This window comes from Bos indicus x Bos taurus, chromosome 22 (genome assembly GCF_003369695.1).
Source record: "Bos indicus x Bos taurus breed Angus x Brahman F1 hybrid chromosome 22, Bos_hybrid_MaternalHap_v2.0, whole genome shotgun sequence".
Lineage (NCBI taxonomy): Eukaryota > Metazoa > Chordata > Mammalia > Artiodactyla > Bovidae > Bos > Bos indicus x Bos taurus.
This window is the reverse complement of record NC_040097.1, coordinates 3,497,938-3,522,265: the sequence shown is the minus strand read 5'-3', so window position 1 is coordinate 3,522,265 and position 24,328 is coordinate 3,497,938. Positions and strand designations below refer to the sequence as shown.

Here is a 24,328-nt window from a genome sequence, read left to right as displayed (position 1 = left end):
TGTTTCAGGACTTCATCTCGAGTCTCACAGTATATATTCTTCTGTGTCTGGTTTTCGCTCGTGGTTTTGAGAGCCACTCACGTTGTGCGTATCCGTAGCTCACTCATTTTTACTGCTGAGCAGTGTGATGAACATTTGGGTTTTTGACAGGTGTCCAGACAGAGTTACAGGTGTGAGATTTATGGAGGGCAGGGCGGCAGGGCTGACATCCCCGGAAGGAGGCCTGGACAGGAGTTGCCCCAGACGGAGGTGCAGCGCTGGGAACCGGGGGGCCGGCCCGCAGGCGGCTCTGCAGGAGCAGCAGGTCCTGGACAGAGGCTGGGGGCGCCGGGCTTGGTGGTGCTGCCGGGCTGGGGGTGTCCTCGCTCGAGGGGGCTGTGGGCCTAGGTGCTAAGTGCTCCTGGGCACAGGCTCGGGCTGGGCTTGTCCGCAGAGTAGACACACAGCGTCCTTAGAAGCCACCAGACAGGCTTCCAAGGTGACCCTGCCGTTCAGCCTGCAGCACGCAGGGTGAGAGTCCTGCTGGCCCCCCGGCCTCAGCCAAGCTGCTCCCGTTACTCGTCTGCATTTCCTGTCACCCTGAGCTTGGGGCCTTAAAGCCACACACAGTCCTTACCTGAGAGTTTTGTAGGTCTCAAGTCCAGCAGGGCGTAAACTCAGGCTGTCAGCAGAGCCTCCGCTCCTGGAGGCCCTGGGCTGAAGCGTTCCCCGGCCGCAGCCAGCTTGTTGAGGCCACGCCGCCCTTGGCTCCAGTCTTGGCTCTGGGCCTGGCTCCGGGCCTCCCTCCGTCCTCGGGGACCGCCTTGGCGGCCGGCTGCCTCCCTGTCCTGCGTGCCTCTGACCACCGCCTGGGAAGCTCTCCAACTCTAAGGACCGTGGAAAGTGGAGGCGCCAGGTTGCCCGGGAGACTCTCCCCATTTCTGGGTCCTTGAGTTTGATCGCATCTGCAGAGGCGCCTTGGCCACATCAGGCGTCATTCACAGGTTCTGGCGGACGAAGAGGGGCCGTCTGTGGGAGCCCCTCCTCCTGCCACGCGAGTGTTTCCAGTGTTAGCCATTCCAGCGGGGGAGTGTCTTCTTGGCATCTTGGTTTGCATTTCCCTGTGAGTGTCTTTCCATGCTGTATTGGCCATTCATTTCTTTCTTTTCTGAAGAGTCTACTTGGATCTTTTCTTGTTGAGGTGCTCGTATATTCTGCATTCAGTTCCTTTGTCAGATAGATGTATTGTGACTATTTCCTGTCTGTGGCGGGCTTTTCATTTTCTTAATGGTGTCTTTTGAAGAGCAGAAGTTTTCATTTTGATGAATTTCAGCTTCTCAGCTGTTTTCTTTTGTCTAGTACTTTCTGTACTAGACATTCAGGTCTGTGATCTAGTTATTTGTGTGTTAAGTGAGATAAGGATTGAGGTTTGTTTTTGGTTTTTTTAGATTTGGGATATTCAGCTGTTGTAGCACCATTTGTTGAAAGATAGTCACTTCTCTTATGAAATTTCTTGGACGTCTCTGTAAAAAAAAAAAAATTGACTGTGGCTGGATAAACAAAATGCATATATTCATTCAGTGGGATATCATTTGGTCACGAAAAGGACAGAAGTACCGGCACGGCTTCAGCATGGGTGAACCTTGTAAACACGCCAGCAGAAAGAAGGCAGACGTGGAAGGTGTGTGTGCGGCACACGAGCAGAGCCACAGGACAGGAAGTGCTTGTCTGGGGCTGGGGCGCTGTGGGGAGGAGGAAGGCCCAGCTTCACGGGTACGGGGGTCTGTTTGGGGTCACAGGAATGTGCTGGAGCCTCAGTAGCCGTGATGTTGCACAACATAGCGAGAGTGCCGACACCCGCCAGATCACACTTTAAGGTGGTAACACCCGCCAGATCACACTTTAAGATGGCTACATGGGGGCTTTCCCTGACTGTCCAGCCGTTAGGGCTCCACGCTGTCCCTGCCAAAGGCGTGGGTTCAGTCGCTGTCTGGGGAACTAAGATCTTGCAAGGCACAAGGCCAAAACCAAATAAAACTGAAGTATAGTTGGTGTACAGTAGTGTAAGTCACAGGTGTACAAAACAGTGAATCACAGTTGTACAGGTCACGTGCAGTTTGTGACACAGTGCTGCCTGTGTTCCCCACGGAGCGCATCTCTGTACGTTATTCTCGTCTAACGCTTTGTATCTCGCGCCCTGCCCCTTACCGCCCCTCTGTCCGTCCTGGTCCCTGCTGCTAAGCGCTGGTTTGTTCTCTGTATCTGTGAGTCTTCTTTTTTGTTATGCTTACTAGTCCGTTGTACTTTTTAGATGCCACAAATAAGTGATAACGCGCAGTATTTGTCTTTCTCTGACTTAGTTCACTTACATTGTTGTTCATTCGCTAAGTCGTGTCCATTTTTTTGTGACCCCATGGACTGCAGCATGCCAGACTTCCCTGTCCTTCACCGTCTCCCAGAGTTTGCTCAGAGTTATGTCTGTTGAGTCAGTGATGCCATCCAACCATCTCATCCTCTGTCGCCCCCTTCTCCTCCTGCCCTCAATCTTTCCCAGCATCAGGGTCTTTTCCTGTGAGTCAGCTCTTCGCATCAGGTGGCCAAAGGATTGGAGCTTTAACTTCAGCATCAGTCCTTCCAGTGAATGTTCAGGACTGATTTCCTTTAGGATTAACTGGTTTGATCTCCTTGCAGCCCAAGGGACTCTCAAGAGTCTTCTCCACCACTACAGTTTGAAATCATCCGTTCTTCGGTGCTCAGTCTTCTTTATGGTCCAACTCTCATGTCCATACATGACCACTGGAAAAACCATAGCTTCGACTAGATGGACCTTTTTTGGCAAAGTAATGTCTCTGCTTTTTAATATGCTGTCTAGGTGTGTCATAGCTTTCCTTCCAAGGAGTAAGCGTCTTTTAATTTCAGGGCTGCAGTCATCATCCACAGTGATTTTGGAACCCAAGAAAATAAAATTTGTCACTTTATATTTTTTCCCCATCTGTTTGCCATGAAGTGATGAGACTGGATGCCATGATCCTAGTTTTCTGAATGTTGTTTTTTTTTTTTTTGACGTTTCATGCTTTTATTTCTTGATTTATTTGTGGCTGTCCTGGGTCTTCGTTGCTTCACGAGCTTTTCTCTAGTTGCAGCGTGTGGAGGCTACTTTCTGGTTGCGGCGTGTGGCTTCCGTATTGTGGAGCACAGAGTGTAGGGTGCTCCCAGCTCCGGGGCTCCAGAATGCAGGCTCGGTGGTTGTGGCTCCCGGGCTTACTTGCTGTGTGGCATGGGGACTCTTCCCACACCAGGGAATGAGCCCATGTCTCCTGCACATGCAGGTGGATTCTTTGCCACCGAGCCACCAGGGAAGCCCTAGGCACATTTCAAAGTGTGGAATTCACTCTGTGAACTGACTCCGTGGACTTGACTCCTAAACATACGTTCCAAGAGTTTTAGGCGAGAGGTGGTTCTCCACAGCACGCTGGCCACCACGAAATGCCTGCTCACGGGGGGCTGGCTCAGTGCACTGGGCGCCTCCCGTCACGGGTCCTGACACTGCTGCGGTGAGGTCTGTGGGCCGCCGTGGAAGGTGGCCCAGGCCCACTGTCAGATGGAGAGTGAGTTGTAGAAGTGTGGGCCGTTGTATTACTTGTTGCACATCAGCAGCACCTCAAGCTCCTTGACGTTGTGGACCAGGAACTTCCGGAAGCCGCTGGGCAGCATGTGCTTGGTTTTCTTGTTGCTCCCATAACCGATGTTGGGCATCAAGATCTGGCCCTTGAATCTTCTGCGCACCCTGTTGTCAATGCCTCTGGGCTTCCGTCAGTTCCGCTTGATTTTGACACATTGGTCTGACTGATGCTGGATGAACTTCTTGGTCCTCTTTTTGATGATCTTAGGCTTCACGAGGGGTCTGAGGGCGGCCATGATGCCGAGTCAGAGATGGCTGCCTGAATGTTGAGTTTTAAGCCAGCTTTTTCACTCTCCTCTTTCACCTTTATCAAGAGGCTCTTTAGTTCCTCTTTGCTTTCTGGCATTAGAGTGGTGTCATCTGCATATCTGACATTGTTATTTCTCCTGAATTAATTAATAAATCTTAATTCCAGCTTGTGATTCATCCAGCCCAGGATTTCACATGATATACCCTTCATATAAGTTAAATAAGAAAGGGTGACAATATACAGCCTAGACGTACTCCTTTCCCAATTCTGAACCGGTCCGTTCCATGTCCAGTTCTAACTGCTGCTGCTTATCCTGCATACAGCTTTCTCAGGAGGCAGGTAAAGTGGTCTGGTATTCCCATCTCTTTCAGAATTTTCCAGTTTGTGATCCACACAGTCAAAGGCTTTAGCCTAGTCAATGAAACAGAAGTAGATGATTTTTTTTTTTTTTAATTCTCTTGCTTTCTCTATGATCCAACCTATGTTGGCCATTTAGTCTCTGCGTCCTCTTCCTTTTCTAAATCTAGCTTGTACATCTTGGTTCACAGCTTGAAGTTCTTGGTTCACGTACTGTTGAACCCTAGCTTGAATGATTTTGAGCGTTACCTTGCTAGCGTGTGAAATGAGCGCGATTGTACGGTAGTCTGAACGTTCTTTAGCTTTGTCCTTTTTCGGTATTGGAATGAAAACTGATATTTTCCAGTCTTGTGGCCACTGTTGAGTTTCACAGATTTGCTGGCGTGTTAGATGCAGCACTTTAACCGCCTTGTTATTGTAAACAGCTCAGTTAGAATTCCTTCACCTCCACCAGCTTTGCTCGATGCCTCCTAAGGCCCGCGTGACTTCACAGTCCGGGACGTCTGACTCTAGGTGAGCGATCACACCGTCGTGGTTATCTGGGTCATTAAGACCTTGTTTGTACAGTTCTTCTGTGTATTCTTGCCACCTCTTCTTAATCTCTTCTGCTTCTGTTAGGTCCTTACAGTTTCTCTCCTTTATCGTGCCCATCTTTGCACGAAACGTTGCCTTGCTATCTTCAATTTTTTTTGAGATCTCTCGTCTTTTCCTTTCTGTTGTTTTTGTCTATTTCTTTGCATTTTCGGTTAAAAAGGCTTTCTTATCTCCCCTTGGTATTTTTTGGAACTCTGCATTCAGTTGTTGCCTTTCTCCTTTGGCTTCTCTCTGCAGCTGTTCATAAGGCCTCCTCAGACACCACTTCACCTTCCGCATTTCTTTTTCTCGGGGATGTGTTTGATCAGTACCCCCTTGTACAGTGTTACGAGCCTCCATCCATAGTTCTACCAGATCTCACCCCTTGAATCTATTCGTCACCTGCAGTCTGTGATCATTAGGGGATCATAAGGGCTTAGTTTATACCCAGATGGTCTAGTGGCTTTCCCTACTGTCTTCAATTTCAGTCTGAATTTGGCAATAAGGAGTTCATGATCTGAGCCACAGTCAGCTCCCGGTCTTGTTTTTGCTGACTGTATAGAGCTTCCCCATCTTTGGCTGCAAAGAATATAATCAGTCTGATTTCTGTATTTGACCATCTGGTCATGTCCATACATCACCAGATGTAGAGTTGTCTCTTCATCCATGTTGCTGCAAATGGCAAAAAAAATTTTTATGGCTGATATCCCAGTGTGTGTGTGCACGCGTGCAGCACATCTGAACCCATTCATCTGTTGATTTATGCTTCCATATCTTGACAATTATATTAAATAATGCTGCTCCAAATATTGGGGTGCATGTATCTTTCTAGAAGAGCTTAGAGGGTAAAGCATTTGCCTGCAATGCAGGAGACCCGGGTTTGATCCCTGGGTCAGGAAGATCCCCTGGAGGAGGAAATGGCAACCCACTCCAGTATTCTTGCCTGGAGAATCCCATGGACAGAGGAGCCTAGTGGGCTACAGTCCGTGGGGCCGCAAAGAGTTGGACACAACTGAGCTACTTCACTTTGTATCTTTCTAAAACACGTTTTGTTTTGTTTTCTCAGATGTATACCCAAGAGTGGAATTGCTGGGTCATGTGGTGGTTCTGTGTTTAGTTTCTTGAGAACCTTCTCTACCGTCTTCCACAGTAGCTGCACCAGTTTACATTCCCATCAGCATGTGGACAGAGGAGCCTGGTGGGCGGGAGTCCATGGGGTCTCAAAGAGTCAGACACAATTTAGCGATGGAACAACAGCGTGGTACAGTGGTCCCATTTCTCCCATCCTTGCCGACCCTTGTGCGTGGGGTCTCTGTTGATAGCCGTTCTGACAAATGGGAGGTGATAGCTTAATCGTGATTCTGATTTGCGTTTCTCTGGAGATTATCTTAGAATCTTTCTCTGTGCCTGTGGGTCATTTGCATTTCCTTTGGGAAAGATGTCAGTTCTTCTGCCCATTTTTTGTCAGCTTTTATTTTTGATACCGAGTTGTGTGAGCTGTTTATATATTTTAAATGTTAACCCCTTATTGTATCATTTACCGTTATTTCCCCCCACTTCATAGGTTGTCTTTTTGTTTTCTGGTTTGCTGTGTCCGAAGCTTTTAAGTTTAACTGGGTCCCATTTGTTCAGTTCAGTTGCTCAGGAGTGTCCGACTCTTTGCAACCCCATGGACTGCTACACGCCAGGCTTCCCTGTCCATCACCAACTCCCGGATCTTGCTCAGACTCAAGTGTTTTTAGTTTTTAAACAAGTATTTATGAATTTGGCTTCCCTGGTGGCTCAGAAGGTAAAGTGTCTGCCTGCAATGCAGGAGACCTGGGTTCGATTCCTGGGTCGGGAAGATCCCCTGGAGAAGGAAATGGCAATCCACTCCAGCACTCTTGCCTGGAAAAGCCCATGGATGGAGGAGCCTGATAGGCTACAGTCCATGGGGTCGCAAAGAGTCGGACACGACTGAGCGACTTCACTTTCACCTCTGTATTTGGCTACATCAGGTCCCAGCTGCAGCACGCGGGCTCTTTGCAGAACGCGGACTCCAGTTGCAGACACAGGCTCTGCAGTTGTGGTACACGGGCTTAGTTCCGCGGCGTGTGGGAGGGATTGTAGTTCCTCAGCCAGGGATCAAACCCAGGGCCTGACTTGCAAACCCCTGGACCACCAAGGAGGGTCCCCATTTGTTTAGTTTTGCTTTGTTTTAGGAGACAGATAATAAAAAAATTGCTGAGATTTCATATTTTTCTTCTTTTAGGAATTTTGTGGCAGCTGGTCTTAGGTCTCTGATGCATATTGGGTTTATCTACATAGATAGTGTTAGAAAGCGCTCTAATCTGATTCTTTCACCTGTCGCGCTCCAGTTTTCTTAAACCCGCTTACTGAGGGAGTGTCTTCTCTCCGTTGTATATTCTTGCCTCCTTTGTGGTAGATTTGTGCAGCTCTACTTCTGGTGTCCCTTTTGTGTTCCATTGATCTGTGTCTGTTTTTGTGCCAGTATCTTGCAGTTTGGAGTACTGCAGCTTTCTGATGTAGTCTCAAGTCAGAGACCATGATTCCTTGAGCTGGTTTTAAGACTCTTTTGGCTATTTGAGTTTCTGAACTTGTCATCCTCTCTAACTGATCTGTGTCTGTCTTCATGCTAACAGCAAACTGTATTGGTTTCTGTTGATTGAAAATACGTGTTAAGAGCAGGTAGTGTGCATCTCCTCCCGCCCTTTCTTTCCGCCCAAGATTAAAGCTGGCCCTTGTAGGTTCTCTGCATTTCTGTATTAACTGTAAAGCTTGCTTACCAGTTTCTAGGGGAAAAAAAGCTTGTTGGGATTTTGATCAGAATTACATTATAGATCACTGAGGATAATGGACATTTTAATAGTATTGAGTATGTTTTCTGTAAATATTACAGTAGTTTTTAAAGGTTCATTTTCCTGTTCTTTGGTTAAGCATCGAACAGCCTTATAGAAGTACTGCTAATTTGATACGTGGGTCTAGTGTCTTGTAACCCTGATAATTCACATTTCTAGTAGTTTTTATTTGCTAAGTTCCTTAAGATTTTCTACATACACAATCATTCCTTCTACAAAGAGAGTTTTACTTCTTTCCAATCTTTTTTGTGTGTCCCAATTCCCTGTCTGACATGGCTGTAATATTTTTTTGCATTTTTACCAGTAATTCACAAAAGGTTTGAGTGTTACTCTGCATCCTAACACTTGGTATTGTGTTTTTTTAAAAAATTAGCCACTTTAATATCTCACTGATTTTATTTTGTATTCTTCTAATGACTGATGATACTGAGTATCTTTTCACGTGCTGATTATCCGTTTTTGTTGTTAAATGTTTATTCAGGTATTTAGCCCATTTTCCCTTTGGATTGTTTGTAAGAGTTCTTTTGTCAGAAAACAGGTCTTTTATCAGATGTTCTTCTTTCTCATGGAGTTGTCTTGCCATCTTTGCTGAAAAGAAGTTGACCGTAAATTTAATGTTTATTTGTGGACTCAGTTTGGTTCCATTTCTGTAGTCTGTTCTTTTGCTCATTCCACAGACTTAATTATGTGTGTGTTATGATTGTGTACCTATGGTGGGGGTGTGTGCACTCAGTCATGTCCGGCTCTTTGGGACCCTAGGGACTGTGTAGCCCGCCGAGCTCCTCTGCCCATGGAATTTTCCAGGCAAGAATACTGGAGCAGGTTGCCATTTCCTGTTCAAGGGGATCTTCCTGACCTAGGAATCGAGCCCCCATCTCTTGTGTCTCCTGCGTTGGCAGCAGAATTCTTCAGCACTGCGCCACCTGGCAAGCCCACACTGTAGCCTGCAGTTCAACGGGAACTGGAAAGTGAAATGTTTTCCTATTTTCAGGTTGGTCAAAGTTGTTTTGGCTATTTTGGGTCCTTTGTGTGAATTTAAAGCTAAATTTTTCAGTTTCTACAAAAACATCTGCTAGGATTTGGAGAGGGATTGAGTGAATCCATAGACCGATTTGGCTAGGACCGCCATCTTAACAATATCAAATCTTTCTATCCATGAACGTGGAGGTTGTTTCCTTTAAAACAGAATGAATACTTCTGTACATACCTGGTTTATCTGTGTTCACAACTACAGAAACGGAAAAAGGCCTCATTGTGGATTATGTAAACACCTGCTTTACCGCTAGAAATCTCCACTGAACGCACACCCCGTGCCGCACCAGTGGAGACTGAGCGGGGTCCTGCCGCCCTCTCAGCCCTCTCCCCCCTTTCCTTCCCTTCCTGCTCCAGATTCTGGGGAGCAAGTGCTCGTGGACGTGGAGACCAAGAGCAACAAGGAGATCATGGAGCACGTCAAGAAGATCCTGGGGAAGAACGAGTGAGTCGCTGGGCTGGCCTTGGAGGGGCGCAGGCATCCCTAGCCCAGAGGTCGGGTGGACGGAGCAGACAGGCGGTCGGGAGGGCTGTCGAGGGGGCGGCCGGAGGCCCTTCCTCCTGGGTGCACAGGGGGCTGAGAAGCCTCTGAGACCCCTGCCCTGGTGGCTGCGACCGTGTCCCTCCTGGGGCCTCTCAGGTGGGCCCTAGTGGGGAGCAGCCCCAGGCCTGCTGTGCCGAGTCCCATTTGTTCCGAGAGTGGAGCGAGGGATGGGGGCAAGAGCTGTCCTGAGGCGGCGCACGGGGCACCGAGGCCCCTTTGTCCCGCCCGCTGCCCTCGTTCCTGCGCGCCCTCCTCCGCGGCCCGGGACGTGGGGCGCAGGGCAGGGCTCCCCGCAACGCGCCGCCCACGCCTCCTGCACTCTGCTCTCCGCAGGGAGACCCTCCGGAGGGAGCGGCAGGAGCGGGAGCAGCTCTCCCACCCGGCGCACTTCGGGCCCCGGAAGTACTGCCTGCGGGAGTGCATCTGCGAGGTGGAGGGCCAGGTGCCCTGCCCGGCCGTGGTGCCGCTGCCCAGGGAGCTGACCGGCAAGTTCCAGGCCGCCCTGAGAGCCGGCGCCCAGGACTGAGGCCCCGAGAGCCCCGCTGCTGTGCCCCGGGAGACTGACGACTGCTTTGCAATAAAAGGGCCCCCTTTACACACGTGTGTGAAAGCACATTGCCAGGGGGGGTAAGGCTGCAGCCAAGCTGCTCAGTGAACACCCCGCGCCATCACGCCCGTGAAGTCCGCGCCACTGAGCAGCGCCGTGTGACCCCGTCCGCTGGGCCTTCGGCGGGGACGGGGCTTCAGGGCCGGGAAGGGGCCAGGCCGCAGCCTGGAGACACGCGCCTGGGTCCCGCGGCCGCCGCGGTGTGGAGGCCTGCCGGGGGCGAGCCCGCTGCACTGACGCCCCTGACCGCGGGGCCCCAGCGGAGCAGAGCCTCCTGCGCGGCCGGCACAGGGTGCGGCGCCACGGGCTCTGGCCGGGACCTCTTTCCTCACAGCGCGCCGGGTCGCGTTGCTTTCAGGCCTCAGGAGACAGGGCTGGGCTGACCCCGAGCGCGCCCCGGGAGATGTGTATAAACGCTGCGGGCTTATCTCACTGTAATACAAGTTTGGCGCTCTTCCCATTTGATGCTCGGGTGGTGATACTGTGATTTTGTACCAAAGCCGCATTCAGGGTGGTGGTCTGAATGCGCGGGCTGGGAGGGAGGTGGGCGTGCGCGTCTGAGGAGGAATGGGCAGCTCCTGAATGGCCACGGGCTTCTGACGGGGGTGGTTCACTGAAACTCAGCGCCCTCCCCCACCGCGGTACTGGAGGGAAGAGCCTGTCCCCCGTTCTGCCGCCTCCCCGCGTGGGGGTCTCGGTCCCGCCCTGTTTCTGATGCCGCACCCGCTGAGGGCCTTCCCTCTGGCCGGCTGGGCTTGTCCGATAAATGGGTGCCCTTCCAGACTGTCTCCAGAGCGCAGCGAGACAGCCTCATGCAAACAGCCTTTCCCTCCATGGCCACAGGGGCGCCCTAATAAGGTTGCTGAGGAGGAGCATCACCCAGAACCAAGGTAGGTGCGGACCCCTCTCTAGAGAAGGATGTCCAGCCGCTCGCGGTATGGCGCTGCTGTTCTGGACCGTCTTGTCGGCAGCAGGTAACAGGCTGCATTGGCACTGCCGGGGCGCTGTGCTCTCCTCGTTTCCTACTTTAATAGGGACAAAGATGGGTTTAAAATTTGCAGAAATCGGAAGCAATGATAGAGAAGCTTGCTATGAGGATCTTATAATGGATATACTTTAATTTGCATAAGCAGTGTTCACTAGACGGTTTTTGGCCTTGTCCTATTGAAGTAACCCATTTCAGTTTCATTTTGACTTCTACTTGGCAAAGCCATTTAAAGCTGCCAGTGGTTTCTGCCACAAGTCTGACTGGACCTCAGCATCCTCACCTGTAAAACGAGCCATCAGGTGACACAATGAGGGGTGTTTTTTTACCCCCTGGATAGCAGAGACCCTTCCAGGAAGCCTGGCTCTGCGAGTCTGTGTCTGCATCTGGTGGCACAGGCTGTGTTCTCCAGAAAGGTCTGCGTGGCTTCTGGAAGACGCAGAGGAGACGGTCTGGCCAGTGCTTCCCTTGAAGGTACTTACAGCCCAGTGACCACTGAACACGGTGTGGTGTGAGTTGCACGGCTCTGGCACCGAGGTGCCTCCCTGCCACATACTTGGGGTTCAGGGTTACTGATGTTATTACCGTTATGAGGAGAAATGAAGAGCAGGATGTACGTTATGAGTTTTTAATTCACTTTTAATAGTATAAACCTCATTTAGGTAGTAGTATTAAGCCACAACAATAATGCCACATTGAAACAGCATTTAATAAAATGCATAAAGCTAATATCATGCACTGCAATACTCTATATACAAACACAACAATGCAAATTCTTCTTCAAGACTGAAGACATTGATCAGATATAAAATTCAGTTTAAAAAGAACATGCTATTTTTTAAATGCCATCACATAAACAAAGCTGATTTCAAGCTACAGCTTTCAACAGATTTTAAACCTGGAATTAAAATGTGATGGCATAAACAATATATTCTATATTGTGAAGGGCAGAGGTTACAGAAACGGTCCCAAGAAAGTTACACCCAAATTTTCCTTTAACACACTTCTTTTAAAGGGGTTGGTAATGCAGGTACATTTTAACAGAGAGCTCTGAACTACAGGTAAAAACGATGGTTTGTACTATGAAAACTGCAGCTTTCAGGTATAAAACTAGTTGAACACTGGTTCACAAGATAACTGGGAGAACAGAGACTGTAGAAAAATACTCGCGCTCTTGAGTTGTGTGTGGCAGCAGCATTTGAGTCTGTGAGTGCTCTGGTTGTTAAAATAATTGATGACACTTTTCTAAAGAAAAGCCATTTTTTATATATTTCCAAATGTCATCCAAGTGTTAAGCTTTATCACAGTTTGTCAATTGATAAATATTGCTGAGCCTTTTTTCCTAGCATATCTCAGACATTCCTCACCCCTAAAACACTCTTAAAACTGAGTTTATTCCTAGACTAGTTAAGGTACATAGCCCCAAGGAGAACTTCTGCAGATTCCTTTAGAGACTGCTAAGCTTCCACTTGTATTTTGACTGGAGAGCCCCCTTCTATAGAGTGATTGTCACGACAGGTAAGGACGTGGGAATGGATGAGGCCACTGAAGTTAGCAGGAGCTTTGTCACATCAAAGCCGCGGGAAGCCGAAGGCTGCACACCCGCCGTCTCACAAAGGCACCGAGGACTGTGGTCTCAACGCGGTATTTTCAAACGTTTCAATAAGCTTCGTGTTTTTTTTTTTTAAGTAGCCTGTGGTGTCTGAGTTTTCGTACTTATCCAGTGATCCTTCCAGCAGGCCGGCTTTCGGCCTTCTCACCATTCAGGTCTCCTGCTTACAGGTGCGTGAGCAACTCCTGCTGGGCCCTGGCTCCCGAGTGCGGTGTCTCGGCTTAAAGCTCGATTAATGGGGAGAGTTCATCGGAACAGACCTGGACAAGGACAATTTGGCATCTGTAGTGTTAAGGTATATATCTGCACTAGAATGCAAGTTTTATCTGAAATTTTAGAATCATAATTTAGGAATAAGGGCAGTGAATTTTATTCACATGCTACAGTTAGAGAAATAAAAGATCTGTAATTTATATGCCATAGGAGTTAGCTCAACATTCATGCTTATTTTTCAAGAATACTTGTTTTGTAGCTGTGGTAGAGAGAGTCCCAGAGCACGTGTGGGCGGCTTCCACCACACTGGGAGTCAGGGCCCACCACACAGGTGTTCTCTGTCTTGGGCTGAGTGCGTGAGAGGCCAACACCACTCCTGCCAAGGTCCTCCCAGTTAGGCTGTAAATAGATGTGTAACAACTAGGTTACCGATCCCCACCTCGTTTTGGACACTGGGATAAACTAATGTCTTCCAGCTTCCTGGCCCTGGTGGAGGGCAGGGCCTTTCCCAGCCAGGCTCACCCCAAGGAAAATGTCAGCAAATCCATCCTGCTGAGGGACCAAGAACACCCACGTCAATGACTGTAGCAACTCTATCATAGATTCTCTGTAAAACGTAAGCGGTCTGGCTATGTGGCTACGTGTCTGTATACAGAATATACATCTATGTACACATATGCTATATACACTGTACATACAGAGAAGGTATAAACACATGTACATTCAGTCAGTCATACAAGCCTATAAATCTGTACACACAACGCCAGTGCAGGGACCAGGGCTGGACACACAGAAGTGCCCGCTAGGAGGAGGCACGGGTGAGGAAGCCCGGGGCCCTGTGTACAAAAGACTCAGGCCGCTCTGTTGTGAGGAGAGGCTGACGCTGCAAACTGACATCAAAGTTAAGACATTTTCAGAGTCGCACAGTCAGTGGGGAAGGGAAGTGGGACCCTGGAGGATGTGGGTGGCTGCCCTGCCTTGTTGGGCCTTCCCAGGTTGGGAGGGCAGCAGCCTCCAGAGTAAAGACGTGCACATCAGATGTCACCTGTAGCCCCAGCGCACATAAGGCCACTCCCCCTGGCAAACGGGCAGCATGCTCCTAGGCTCTCATCTGTCCTCAGGCCCTGGAATTTGGTTCCTCAGCCAAGGGCTGCCTGTGAGGCCGAGGGTAGGGTGGAAGCAAGAGTGCTCTGCTAGGCGTTCCCCCAAAGGCCAGGACAGGAGCACTGGACACCGCAAGAGCCCCACGGGCACCCGGCTCTGCCACACCACCCTCGCCAGAGGCCACGTTTAATACTGACGGGCTAGAGACCAGTGCCTCTCCAGGGCGATCACACAGCATCCAAGGGTGACTACATGAGACCAGATCCAAAAACCCGGACAGAAAGGACCCTGACCACAGCTCCTGGCAGAGCTTAGAAAATAAACGATGTAGACCCCCCTCCCCCCAAAAAACCCCACACACTTCCTTAAAAATACTTTCCAGGAATACCTTGGAAAATACCTGCTTGAGTAATTTGGTCTTTCTCTGTGTCATCTTGTTATGTTACATGTAAAGAACTCCACACTTTGAACATGTAACTGTCCCCGCTCTTTGAGACGCCCCTGGAGCAGAGCCCGCATCCTCAGGAAGCAACACCGCGCGTCCATCCTTGCCTCCCTCAGGTGCCCTCGTCCCCTCTGCTCTGCGGTGGGGCCACCAGAAGGCAGGTGTGAATGGTCACTCAGATGCAGAGGGCGCGCTCTCTTCCCCGAATCAGAGTCTCATAAACTACTAACAGGTGAAGAGCCCTGTGAAAGTTGAGGCTAGGTATTTGCTTCCAGTCTCTCTAAATAATTTTTGACTTTGGGCTCTTCTTAACCAATTTGACAGGAAAGGGATGGGCCTGCTGTCAAAAGGTTTGAAATGATTAGGGGCGGTGAGAATTCAGGTTGTGTGGAACCGACTTTTAAGGAAAAGACCACTTCAAAGTAAGGCCAAGGCGATCTGGGACACTAAAGAGGAGTGTTCAGAGCCCAGAATGGTCCACTGGAGTCAGCCATCAGCAGCGTGGGGACTCGGGCGCAGGACCCGGTTAGACTCGGCGACTGTCCCAGGGCATCCTGCGGGCACGGGGCACGTGCCTATCCCAGTGTTCACTGTCTCCCCGCCGCTCCCACCTTCTACTCCCAGCCTGTCTCAACAGCACCTCGGCTCAGGTCTTGGCTAAGCTGCCCTAATACCTAAGGCCACCTGAGTGTAAAGGCCTCACAGAGACAGGATGATGCCCCAGAGAGCAGGCCAGTGTTGACCTAACCATCACTGAGAGCTCAGACCTAAAAGATGTGACACAGGACGACACGTGTTCCCAGGGAGCTGCTCCAGGACCCTCAGACATGCTCCCATCAGAAATCAGGACAGACAGGCGTGCACCTCACTACGTAAGAGTGCCTCTGCGCAAGCCCTCCCAGGCAGAGATGGAGACCCACCCTGGCCACCCTCTCGGCCAGCGTCCCATCTTACTTTTGAAACTTAAGTCACTCTGAAATTAGAAAACCTAAATTGTAAGCTGGCAATATTAAATCCTTTCCATCATTTTACAATGGGTATTACACTTTTCTCTAAGACTTGCTTCAAAGCATGAACAGTAAACGATAATGAGATACAAACAGGAATATCTGTAAGTTGGAGACAGTGTTCCCACTTAATTCCCACCAATGACTCTCTAAGTGCTCCCGACGGCAACGGGGCGCCATCTGGTTCTGCCTCGAGCCCATGTGGTGGCCTGGCAACCACCTTCCCTCCCTGGCGTCACGCCACCCTGCTGCTCGTCTGCCCTGGGCCTAGGAGGGACCATCTGATCCAAAGGTTTAAGAGCTGCAAACCTGGCCTCACTGTACTTCCTTAACCTGGGCCACACACACAGCGCGGACACCTCATGCAGCCTTGCTCTGCTTCCCAGTAGAAACCTGCTGCTTGCTTACAACCAGGGGCATCTGTGAGCACTTTTCTCTAGGTAAACTTCCCAATAACTGCATTCTGTTTTAATAAAACAATGGTCACTAAGATGACTTTGGGGTTAAAGGCTGTTTTTAAGGAGCAGGCAGCCTGCCTTTTCATCCATTATCTAAAACACGCCAGGGGTCATCTGTGGACACAGCCCTGGAGGACCCCAGCGTGCCGCACCAGGAGCGTCGAGAAGCCTGCCGCCCGAGGCAGTGTGGGCCTGGAGATGCTGAGAGCCGCGCCGCATGGCCCCACCGGTCGGCTGCGGCCTGGCCAGGCGCGGGGCGTGCACTGCGGAGATGACAGCCCTCCCGGCCCTCCCCCGAAGACTGCGGTGGGAGGCCCAACAAGTGTTCAGAAGGCCCACCTTGCACTTGCTGGGCAGACCACTCCATCTGCCGTGAGCAGCGGAAGTGATGCAGCGATGTTTTTGGTTGCCGCAGGAATTGGTGGTTGAATCCAGTTCTGAGAACCAGTCACAGAGGAGCCTGCGGAGGCCCATCACAGACCAGGGAACCCGTCAGCATGCGCTTGGGCCGAGGAAGCTTCGGGTTCAGAGCAGCACGCGTGTGCCCCCGCACCGCCACCTCCTCCACGCCTGGGGCTCGGCTGCCAGTAGCAGCATGCGCGGTCAGGAAGGACTCCCTTGAGCAAGTGATTGTCTCCCGTACCCTACTGCATTTTCATAGAAACCATTAGCATTTCGGCAAAAGACAGACACAGTTTTCCATCTGCCCTGCACATTGGCAAGGTGTTGCTAACATTATACATTGATAGGAAGTGCTTACAAAGTGCTAGTATTATTACCCTGGTCATTAGTAGCTATCCCAAGGACACTGTAATATATACACACATACCGTTCTCCTCGGTTCTTTTAGTTTTAATACTAGTCTCTGACATTATAAAACTTTGCTTTTGTTTTTTGCCCTTTGAGAATTTCTGGATACAAATTGAGTTAAAAGATTGTTTAAAAATCTGTTGCTTCATCAAAAGGCATTAAAACATCTCTTACGGCAGGAGCGGATCCTACGAGTCTTTTAGTGGCTACTGTCTGGGACTAACAGATGCGGAGAAGCCAGGTGGGAACAGCTAACATATGGAGTATTTGCACATACCACAACACCACTACTCTACGGTCTGTGTCTCAGCGACCCCGGCGCTCCTCAGCAGGGCGGGCTGTGCGCTATAGGCTGGCTCCGGTGATCTGGCCGTTATACTCCGCTGTCTCCATCTTGAGGATGTAGGGGATGATGCTGTCTATTGAAACGTTGCCAATGAGGCCAGTAAAAAACAGCTCTTCCGTTATGCTGGAACTCATCAGCCTGAGTGCCGGCAGGCGGACGAGAATGCGGGCCAACCTGTAAGAGGGGGGTCGTTAGAGGGGGCGGGGTTGCGGCACTCCAGGCTTCACCCAGACAGGGCCTGTCTGCAGCCCTCGGGACCGAACCAAACCGCCAGTGTCTGCTCGTGCTTTCCTGATTTCAATAGTCGCTCTTGCAGGACTTTATTGTGAGTGCAATGGTGATGTACAAATATGTTCCCTTCTTTGTTTATAACAACTCTCCCCAACCCCACCAAAAAAAACCCTGGCAACCTGTTAATGAAGGTAGGTTAAAACTCAAACCTTTCGAATCACTACACACGTTGAGGAGGAGAATCAAAGTCTATATTCACTGATAAGAATTGCATGACACACAGCTGAATAGAAGCTTAACAGTGGGATGTGCACCAGCAGGAATCATGTTTGGACGTGTGTGTGAGTAAAGGACTCAGAAGGACAGTCACCAAAATGCTAACTGTTGACCTCTGGGTATTGGGATTTTAAGTGATTTTTATCAATTAAAACCTTTTCTGTGTTGCTGTAATTTCCAGTGTTCATTTAGCATTGTGATTAAAAGGAAAGCAGTAAGATGTTTATTCTGAAGGAGCCCCAGGAAGGCACACCACGGCCCTGTCCTGCAGCTCCCTGGACGGGCCAGTCCACCGGCAGCGCCCAGAGGGGCGGGCGCTGGGACGCTGTGCTGCAGGGCACTTTCATCAGGAGGGAAATGGTGGAGAAGCTGCGGCATCTCCTCAGCCACGGAAAACGACTTAAAGAATATATACATACTTGCTGAATATTAAGTGAAAAAGATGCTAGTACAAAATGGATCTTGCTTTGGCAAAAGCTGTGTCTGGCCATGGCAGCGTGCCTAAAGCAGGAGCAGGCTCTCTGCCAGCCAGGCTGGGCAGAGGTCCCTGGGGCCCAAACATGATAAGCTTGCACTTGAATAAAGGAATTTTTAAAATACTAATTTACGCAGAGAGTGGATGATTATTTTGTACAACCCAGTTGCATGCTGTTGGGGTCGGATTTGGTTTCTGTCAATGGACTCCTGTGTCAAGCGCTCTAGAGAGCACCGTCTCCTCAGTGCGTGGGGAGCCAGGGGCAGAGCTGCTGACTCTTCTGGACTCGGGGGCGGTCCCTGTGAGAACTCATGTCTCACAGGCACTGTTAGCCCCAAACAAGAGGACGATACTCCCAACCCCAGGTCTCGCCCACAGTCACCCAGCAACACTGGGACGGCCTGGGCTTCCTGATCCTCCGCACTCTACTGTCACCGAGAAAACGCAAGAATTAAAGTGTGATCGAACGGAGGCTCTACCGGGCTGCCAGAAGTGGAAGGCCAACGTAACTGATATCTGCAGCTAGGTCCAGCCTCGCCCCCGTCTTGCCCGTGTGCCTCACCGGTAGGTGTCTTCCGAGTAGGTTTTCTGAACGTAGTCCTGCAGCTCCATCTGCGCCTTTTCTTGGAATTTTTCAATCTGGCTTGTGCTGGTCAAACCTGGATGATCTGAAGGAAGAAAAGGACGGCAGATTGCCCTCTGTGTATTTGGAAAGCCTCACGTGCAGACTTCTTAGTACTTCTTTTTAATCACACTTCTGACAGACTCCTCAAGTGCAACAGACTGAGCTCTGGGGGCTGGTCTAGGTCAGAGACTGCTGCTAGAACGCTGGTCCCTCCTCTGCTCTGCCGAGACCTGCAGGTTCCCCGGGTGCCCGGCCCCAAGTAGTCACACCAGCCTCCGCGGTCCCACTGGGGTTGGCTCTAGACCCGTGACTTCCTACCTACTCTAGGAAACACACACAGAATCGGGAGTCACCATCTGCTTTCTAGACACGCCAACATGTAGTGTCTCCCGTTCAGTCAGCTATTTCCTCGTTCCCGACTAGGAGGCTGGCAGGTGTGGGGTGGAGAGGGTAAGCTGGGGCCTCTCAGGAGGCTCGAATGGCCACGGGCAGTGAGCAAGGCTGGCCGCGGCCACTTCCTCTCACCCGCAGCTCCGCTGCCTCTCTGCTGTGACCAGCCTTTCGGCGTGCCCTGCAGCTGCTGCCCTGCAGAGGCTGCAGGTAAACGTGGGCAGCGTCCGTCTGTGCTGGAGTATGTGCTAACACAGCGAAACCTTGGCGAGAGCACGGCCGGCAGAGGGCAGTGGCTGGGGGCTCGCTGTCCCGTGGTAGCTACAGGGGATTGGTTCTGGGACCCGCCCCCAGATCCCCTGCTGTCCTTTACGTCGAACGTGCATGTAACCTACACATCTGTCCGTATACTTTTAAATCCTCTCTATATTACTTTCGTTGGAGAAGGAAATAGCAGCCCACCCCAGTGTTCTTGCCTGGAGAATCCCAGGGACCGGGGAGCCTGGTGGGCTGCCGTCTATGGGGTCGCACAGAGTTGGGACACGACTGAAGCGACTTAGCAGCAGCAGCATATTACTTTCGAACTCCTGGAACATTTTTTTCCTTTTGTTTTTTTGGCCACAAAGAATGTAGAAACTTAGTTCCCCAACCAGAGACTGAAACCGGGCGCCCTGCGCTGGAAGCTCGGAGTCTCAACCACTGGACAGCCAGGGGCGGCCCTTGAGTATTTCTGATTTGTGGTTGGCTGAATCCACCAGTGTGGAACCCGTGGGTACAAAAGGCTAAATGTTACTCAGTTTTGTAAGCTGTGGTCTCATTTGGCCAATGAGATACAAATGATCCTGTTAGGATTCAAATGACGTCTATTGAACATAGGAACTTACTACAACATTGGGACTATAAAAACAATTGTAACAAATGTCCTGTTGACGTTAGCAGTCAGCAAAGCACACGTGCTGTGGGAACAGTCGGGCACGTGGGGCTCTACGCTGCTGGCAGCCTGGCAACACGCCCGTGTGCGAACTATCAGTAGCTCAGGTGGGAACCCGCCGCGAGTGACCACCGCATATCTTACCGGGGCTAAAGAGAACTATAGCTTTAAGGTATGCATACTCATAGCCGTCTATATCCAGTCTCGCCATACTGTTACAGAACTCCTGGAGCTTCCAGATGTGCTCCATGACTTGCTTTATCCGGTCTCCAGAAAGTTTATCTAGAAATCAACACAGACATCCTCTGAGAAAGGCTGGTGAGAACAGTAAAGGAGCTAGGTTCTTGGAGGGACACAGATTGGAATAAAGGAGAGAATTTCACTTTTAAATGAAAAATCAGTTACCTCAAGAGCCCCATTTTCCAGCTGTAGGGGAGGTGGCTGTAGGCACCCACACTCTGCTCCGCTGTGTCCCCACCACCCCGCCCCCGGACAGCGACTCTCCCTGGGCAGCCCTGTGGCCCGCACCTGCTGAGGCCCACATGCCAGATCCCATCAAGATCAGTTCTTTCTAAGTCTCAGCAGGCACTGAATAAACATGTGCCGACCTGAACACCTTGGCATTTTTTAGTTGCTACAACAGTTTCGTTTACTGTCTGGTTTAGTCTTCATGACAGTGTCTTGCTGAAGGTAGTGTTATGTTCAGTTAGAAATAAAACTAAAGCTCATTTGTGAACAAATCTAAAACTCTATAAAATGCAACAGGTTATAAAAGTTACCTCTATGTAACTTCTGAAGAAGTAACTAGGAACACGAAGGTGTGACTAGGCGCCTCCAGCACCAGGACGCCCAGCGAGGAGGGTGGCCGGCTCCAGCTCGGCGGCAGGTGTGACGCGCAGGGTCAGCCTAGACCCTGGGCAGCGCGGGCACCCGACAGTCTTCAGGGTGCCGCGGGCACACAGCATGCAGGGACCACACAGGCTGCTTCCGAGCCCTGACGCGGCCCCGACCTCACGGTGCGCCCCGCGCCCACCCACGCCCTGCATGGGTGCCGCGGACCCGGGCCTGTGCCCCAGGGCCCAGCCGTCCCTGGGACCTGGTCTCCCACATGCAACCCCGAGGAACAGTTTCTAATCCACAGGGTCCTGAGAGTTTGTGAGCTGCATCAAAGGGTAACCTGTCCATGAACATCAAGACAGAGATGGTGACTGCTCTGAAAACAGCACAGAATGTCTGCATCAGAACTCAGCACCTTTTCCCTTTCATCTTTGTTACAGGAAAAGCAGCAGCCGGGTAGGAATTTAAACACTAAAACCGGTGGCGACGTGAACGCCCCTCAGCCCTGGGCGGCGCTGGGATAGGCTGGCCCTACCTTCCTGGATGCTGTTCTGCAGGTGGTTGACGATGGCAGCCAGGATGGTGGAGAGGCTCATGACCTGGGCGCACTGGGCCAGGCCGAGGGTAAAGAGCTCGTTCCAGCAGGCCCGCACCAGGCTGGTGTTGCAGTCCTGCCTGGGGACACAGAGGCGGGCTGGGTGTGGGGCCACTGCCCCTGCCCCAAGCCCTGCACACCCCACCCAAGTCCCGTCGGCGTGCGTGTGCCAGAAGCCTCTGGAGGGCTCAGGCCTGCTCTCCACGAACGCCGCGTCCACACGATGCCCCGCCTGAAGTCCCTCTGAGGACAGACGACTCTCTCAGCAGCCCTGGGTGGGGCTGGCCCCAGAGGCTGCAGCGACCAAGGGGAGCTCCCAAGCCTAGAGACGTGTCGCTGCCCAGGGAGGGGTGGGTCTCCACTCAGGACAGCGCGAGTAAGGCCCCCTGAGACCCTGCCTCAAGACTCGGGGACAAGTGCCTTCCGTCCACTCCGTCCCTGCTCCAGCAGCACGCCCGAGGCGCGTGGAGGAGGCGCAGTAAAGGTTGGGGGATGACACAGCCCTGGCAGCCAAGGTGGTCTCTCGCCACCAGTCTGCTGACTGTATTCATTCACAGAGGAACACACTGGAAGGGCCCTCAGACCCCTTCCGGGCCGTTTCTGGAGCCGGGGAGGTCCTGCCAGGGACACAGAGAGGAAGAGCCACTCACCCGAGGGCCTGGAAGGCGGGGATGGACCTGGCCCAGTGCATGGAGAGGAAGAGCAGGCGTGAGGCCGACTCGCAGATGTAGTGCACGTTGAGGTACTCGGGCATCGGGCTGGGCATCGTGAGCTGCAGGAGAGAGCACACGGCCCGGGGCCTGTCAGCACTCAGCCCTGTACAGACCCTCTCGGGAAGCGGGCCCACCCAGTGAGCTGGGGTCTGACGGGCCTGGAGAGCGGGGGGACAGGGCCCAGCTCATCCACAAGGACACGCTCCCTGACGCTGCCTCCCGGCACTGGTTCTCAGCAGTTCCACTCTGAGCTGCAGGTTCAAGTCTAAGTCCAGAGGGAACGGGTGGGCAGGGCCTGGCAGGGGTGTCAGGGAACATCGAGGCAGAGCAGAGCACAACCCAGGGGGCCGGGCTGGGCCCCAGGAGCCCCTCTGTCCCAGAAGGGCTTGAATGCCTCTGCAGCTGGAGTCCCCCCAGGGACCCTTGCCCTTCGATCCCTGGGCAACGGCGGGCAAGGACTCACGAGTTCATTCTAGCGAAGAATACTGGAGAACTGAAGACTCACTCTGCAGACCTCGAGACTAGGGGCTCAGGGAGCCTGGGAGTATCCTCAAGAGAGACGTGAGGCTCGGGAGGTGAGTGCAGAGGGGGGCCCTGGGGACCTGACCAGCCTCCAAGCGTATGTGAGAGCTACTTTCGGTGGCCCCAGCGGGCAGGAGGGCAGGCCCAAGAGCTGGGAACAATGCCTGTGGGAGTCAAGGGCCTGCCTAAGCTGATGCTGGAGCCAGGCTGTCCTGGGAGGGACGGCAGGGCAGCCTGCCTTGGCCTGTCCTGGCAGCGACAGAAGGCCACACCAGCCTCAGGGTCAGCGGCAGAGCCAGATGGCCAGGCGAGCAAAGATGGGCGAGAAGGCTGCCACCACCTGGACGGGCTCACTTCCAGATCTGGTTTTTAACCGCGGCAGGCAGGCAGAAGCCCTCACCTTAAATGTGACGTGAGTGTCTGAGAGGAGGGGGCCCTCGACCTCAATGATGGGCGTGGACTGGTCTCTGCTGATGACATGGATGCCCCCGCCGCCGCTGCCGTCGATCCCGTCCGCCAGGCTCGGAGGCGAGGCGCTGTCTGTGGTGTTAAGTGCCTTTGCTAAGGTATCAAATGCCCTGCGAGCAGAAAGGGAGCAAGCACGTGCTGTAAGTCCACTTCCAGGAGCAGCGCTCTAGCTGAGACATCCTTTAGGAAAACAGCCCAGCAGGAAGAGATAGTTACCTCTGCCTGAGAGGAGCAGCAGCGGCCGCCATGCGTGTCTCCCCAGGGTCTCAGACACTAAGCTAGATGTTATTTGTTCTCACACATAATTTTTGTTTTTCAGAACTACTCTCCAAGGTATAATTCCCTCCATCTCAGAAATGTGAAAGCTAACTTTGCCAAGACTACCAGGAGTTAAGTGGTAGAACTGGAATTTGGCCTAGCTCACATTCCGCCCTCTTTCCACCGGATCCAGACTGGCATCTTCTACCAGACCACAAGGGAACCTGAGGACCGCTGCCCGAGTGGCCCCCGCGTGGCCTGGCCTGACGGGCAGGAGTGGCAGGTCCAGCAGAACAGGCGCAAACGCACCTGCCGGCTGTGGGGAGTGCACCCTGGCAGGGGGCACGGGCGTCCAGCCGCCTGGTGCCATCTCACCGCCGGCTGTGGGGAGTGCACCCTGGCAGGGGGCACAGGCGTCCAGCCGCCTGGTGCCATCTCACCGCAGTATCTGTCCACCCTGAGGGCTCTGTCTCAGCTCTGGACTCACCGCTTGAGAAAATCAGGCTAAAGCACAAGCGAGAAAGGCACTGCGCTACTGACGTTTAGGTCCAGTAAACAGTGGCAGGCATGCTTGGACTCGTGAGCTTCCCCTGAATTACTCAGTCTCCTTTATCATCTGGAATGAAGTTTTCAGACTGTTTTGTATCACGTAACCTGAACAGGTCCACATCCCCATAGTTAAAACGAAGAATCAGACACGCAGGGGCCTGTGACAGTTCTGCAATCCGCCATTAAATACGGGGTAGGCACCCAGTGCTGCCCCGCCCTCGCAAAGCGTAACTGTGTGTTGGGAGGCCTCCGCTCTGGCTCCGTACCGAGTGATCTCACTTGCAGACTGGTCCTCCGGCTGCGTTTCTGCAGTGTCACCATTGTTAAGGGGTCCACTGAGGTTGGCGAGGGAAGTGACTACATTTGCCAGTGTGCCCAGGGCTCCCTGGCTTGTTTCAGCCTGTTAACCAGAAAACAGTGATATTAAAGATGAACATACACACGTGCCTCTCAGGAAAGTGAAGGTATCATTTTGTTTTAAAAGCAGCTTCTACGGAGGTGTGACTACAGTGGGCAGTGAGAGGAAGTGCTCTTGGTAATCAAACACTTCTGCATCTGGACTGTGATGGCAGTTACACAAACCCACACCCAGGTAA

The 24,328-nt window shown here is 51.9% G+C and overlaps 2 protein-coding genes and 1 pseudogene across 7 annotated transcripts in view; 1 reads left to right on the top strand and 2 right to left on the bottom strand.

Annotated features, from left to right (window-relative positions):
- The window catches only part of MRPS25 (mitochondrial ribosomal protein S25), a 46,185-nt gene extending 35,843 nt beyond the window's left edge, over window positions 1–10,342 (top strand). The window contains exons 3-4 of the mRNA XM_027523497.1: window positions 9,089–9,176; window positions 9,609–10,342. Coding sequence (XP_027379298.1) covers window positions 9,089–9,176; window positions 9,609–9,801 — 281 coding nt within the window. The 3' untranslated portion in view covers window positions 9,802–10,342. The remainder of the gene's footprint in view (window positions 1–9,088; window positions 9,177–9,608) is intronic.
- LOC113880864 lies at window positions 3,054–3,919 on the bottom strand (annotated as a pseudogene).
- A 1,146-nt stretch (window positions 10,343–11,488) lies between the features above and the next one.
- NR2C2 (nuclear receptor subfamily 2 group C member 2) overlaps window positions 11,489–24,328 on the bottom strand; it is a 115,176-nt gene continuing 102,336 nt past the window's right edge. For 5 of the 6 annotated variants that reach the window (XM_027523496.1, XM_027523492.1, XM_027523495.1 and 2 more), the window contains 7 exons: window positions 23,999–24,132; window positions 22,858–23,035; window positions 21,873–21,994; window positions 21,163–21,302; window positions 19,935–20,072; window positions 18,407–18,512; window positions 11,489–17,036 (listed from right to left, as the gene is read on the bottom strand). In XM_027523496.1, the coding sequence (XP_027379297.1) occupies window positions 16,862–17,036; window positions 18,407–18,512; window positions 19,935–20,072; window positions 21,163–21,302; window positions 21,873–21,994; window positions 22,858–23,035; window positions 23,999–24,132 (993 nt within the window). In that variant the 3' untranslated portion in view covers window positions 11,489–16,861. The remainder of the gene's footprint in view (window positions 17,037–18,406; window positions 18,513–19,934; window positions 20,073–21,162; window positions 21,303–21,872; window positions 21,995–22,857; window positions 23,036–23,998; window positions 24,133–24,328) is intronic. The other variant, XR_003507853.1, reaches the window with a different exon arrangement.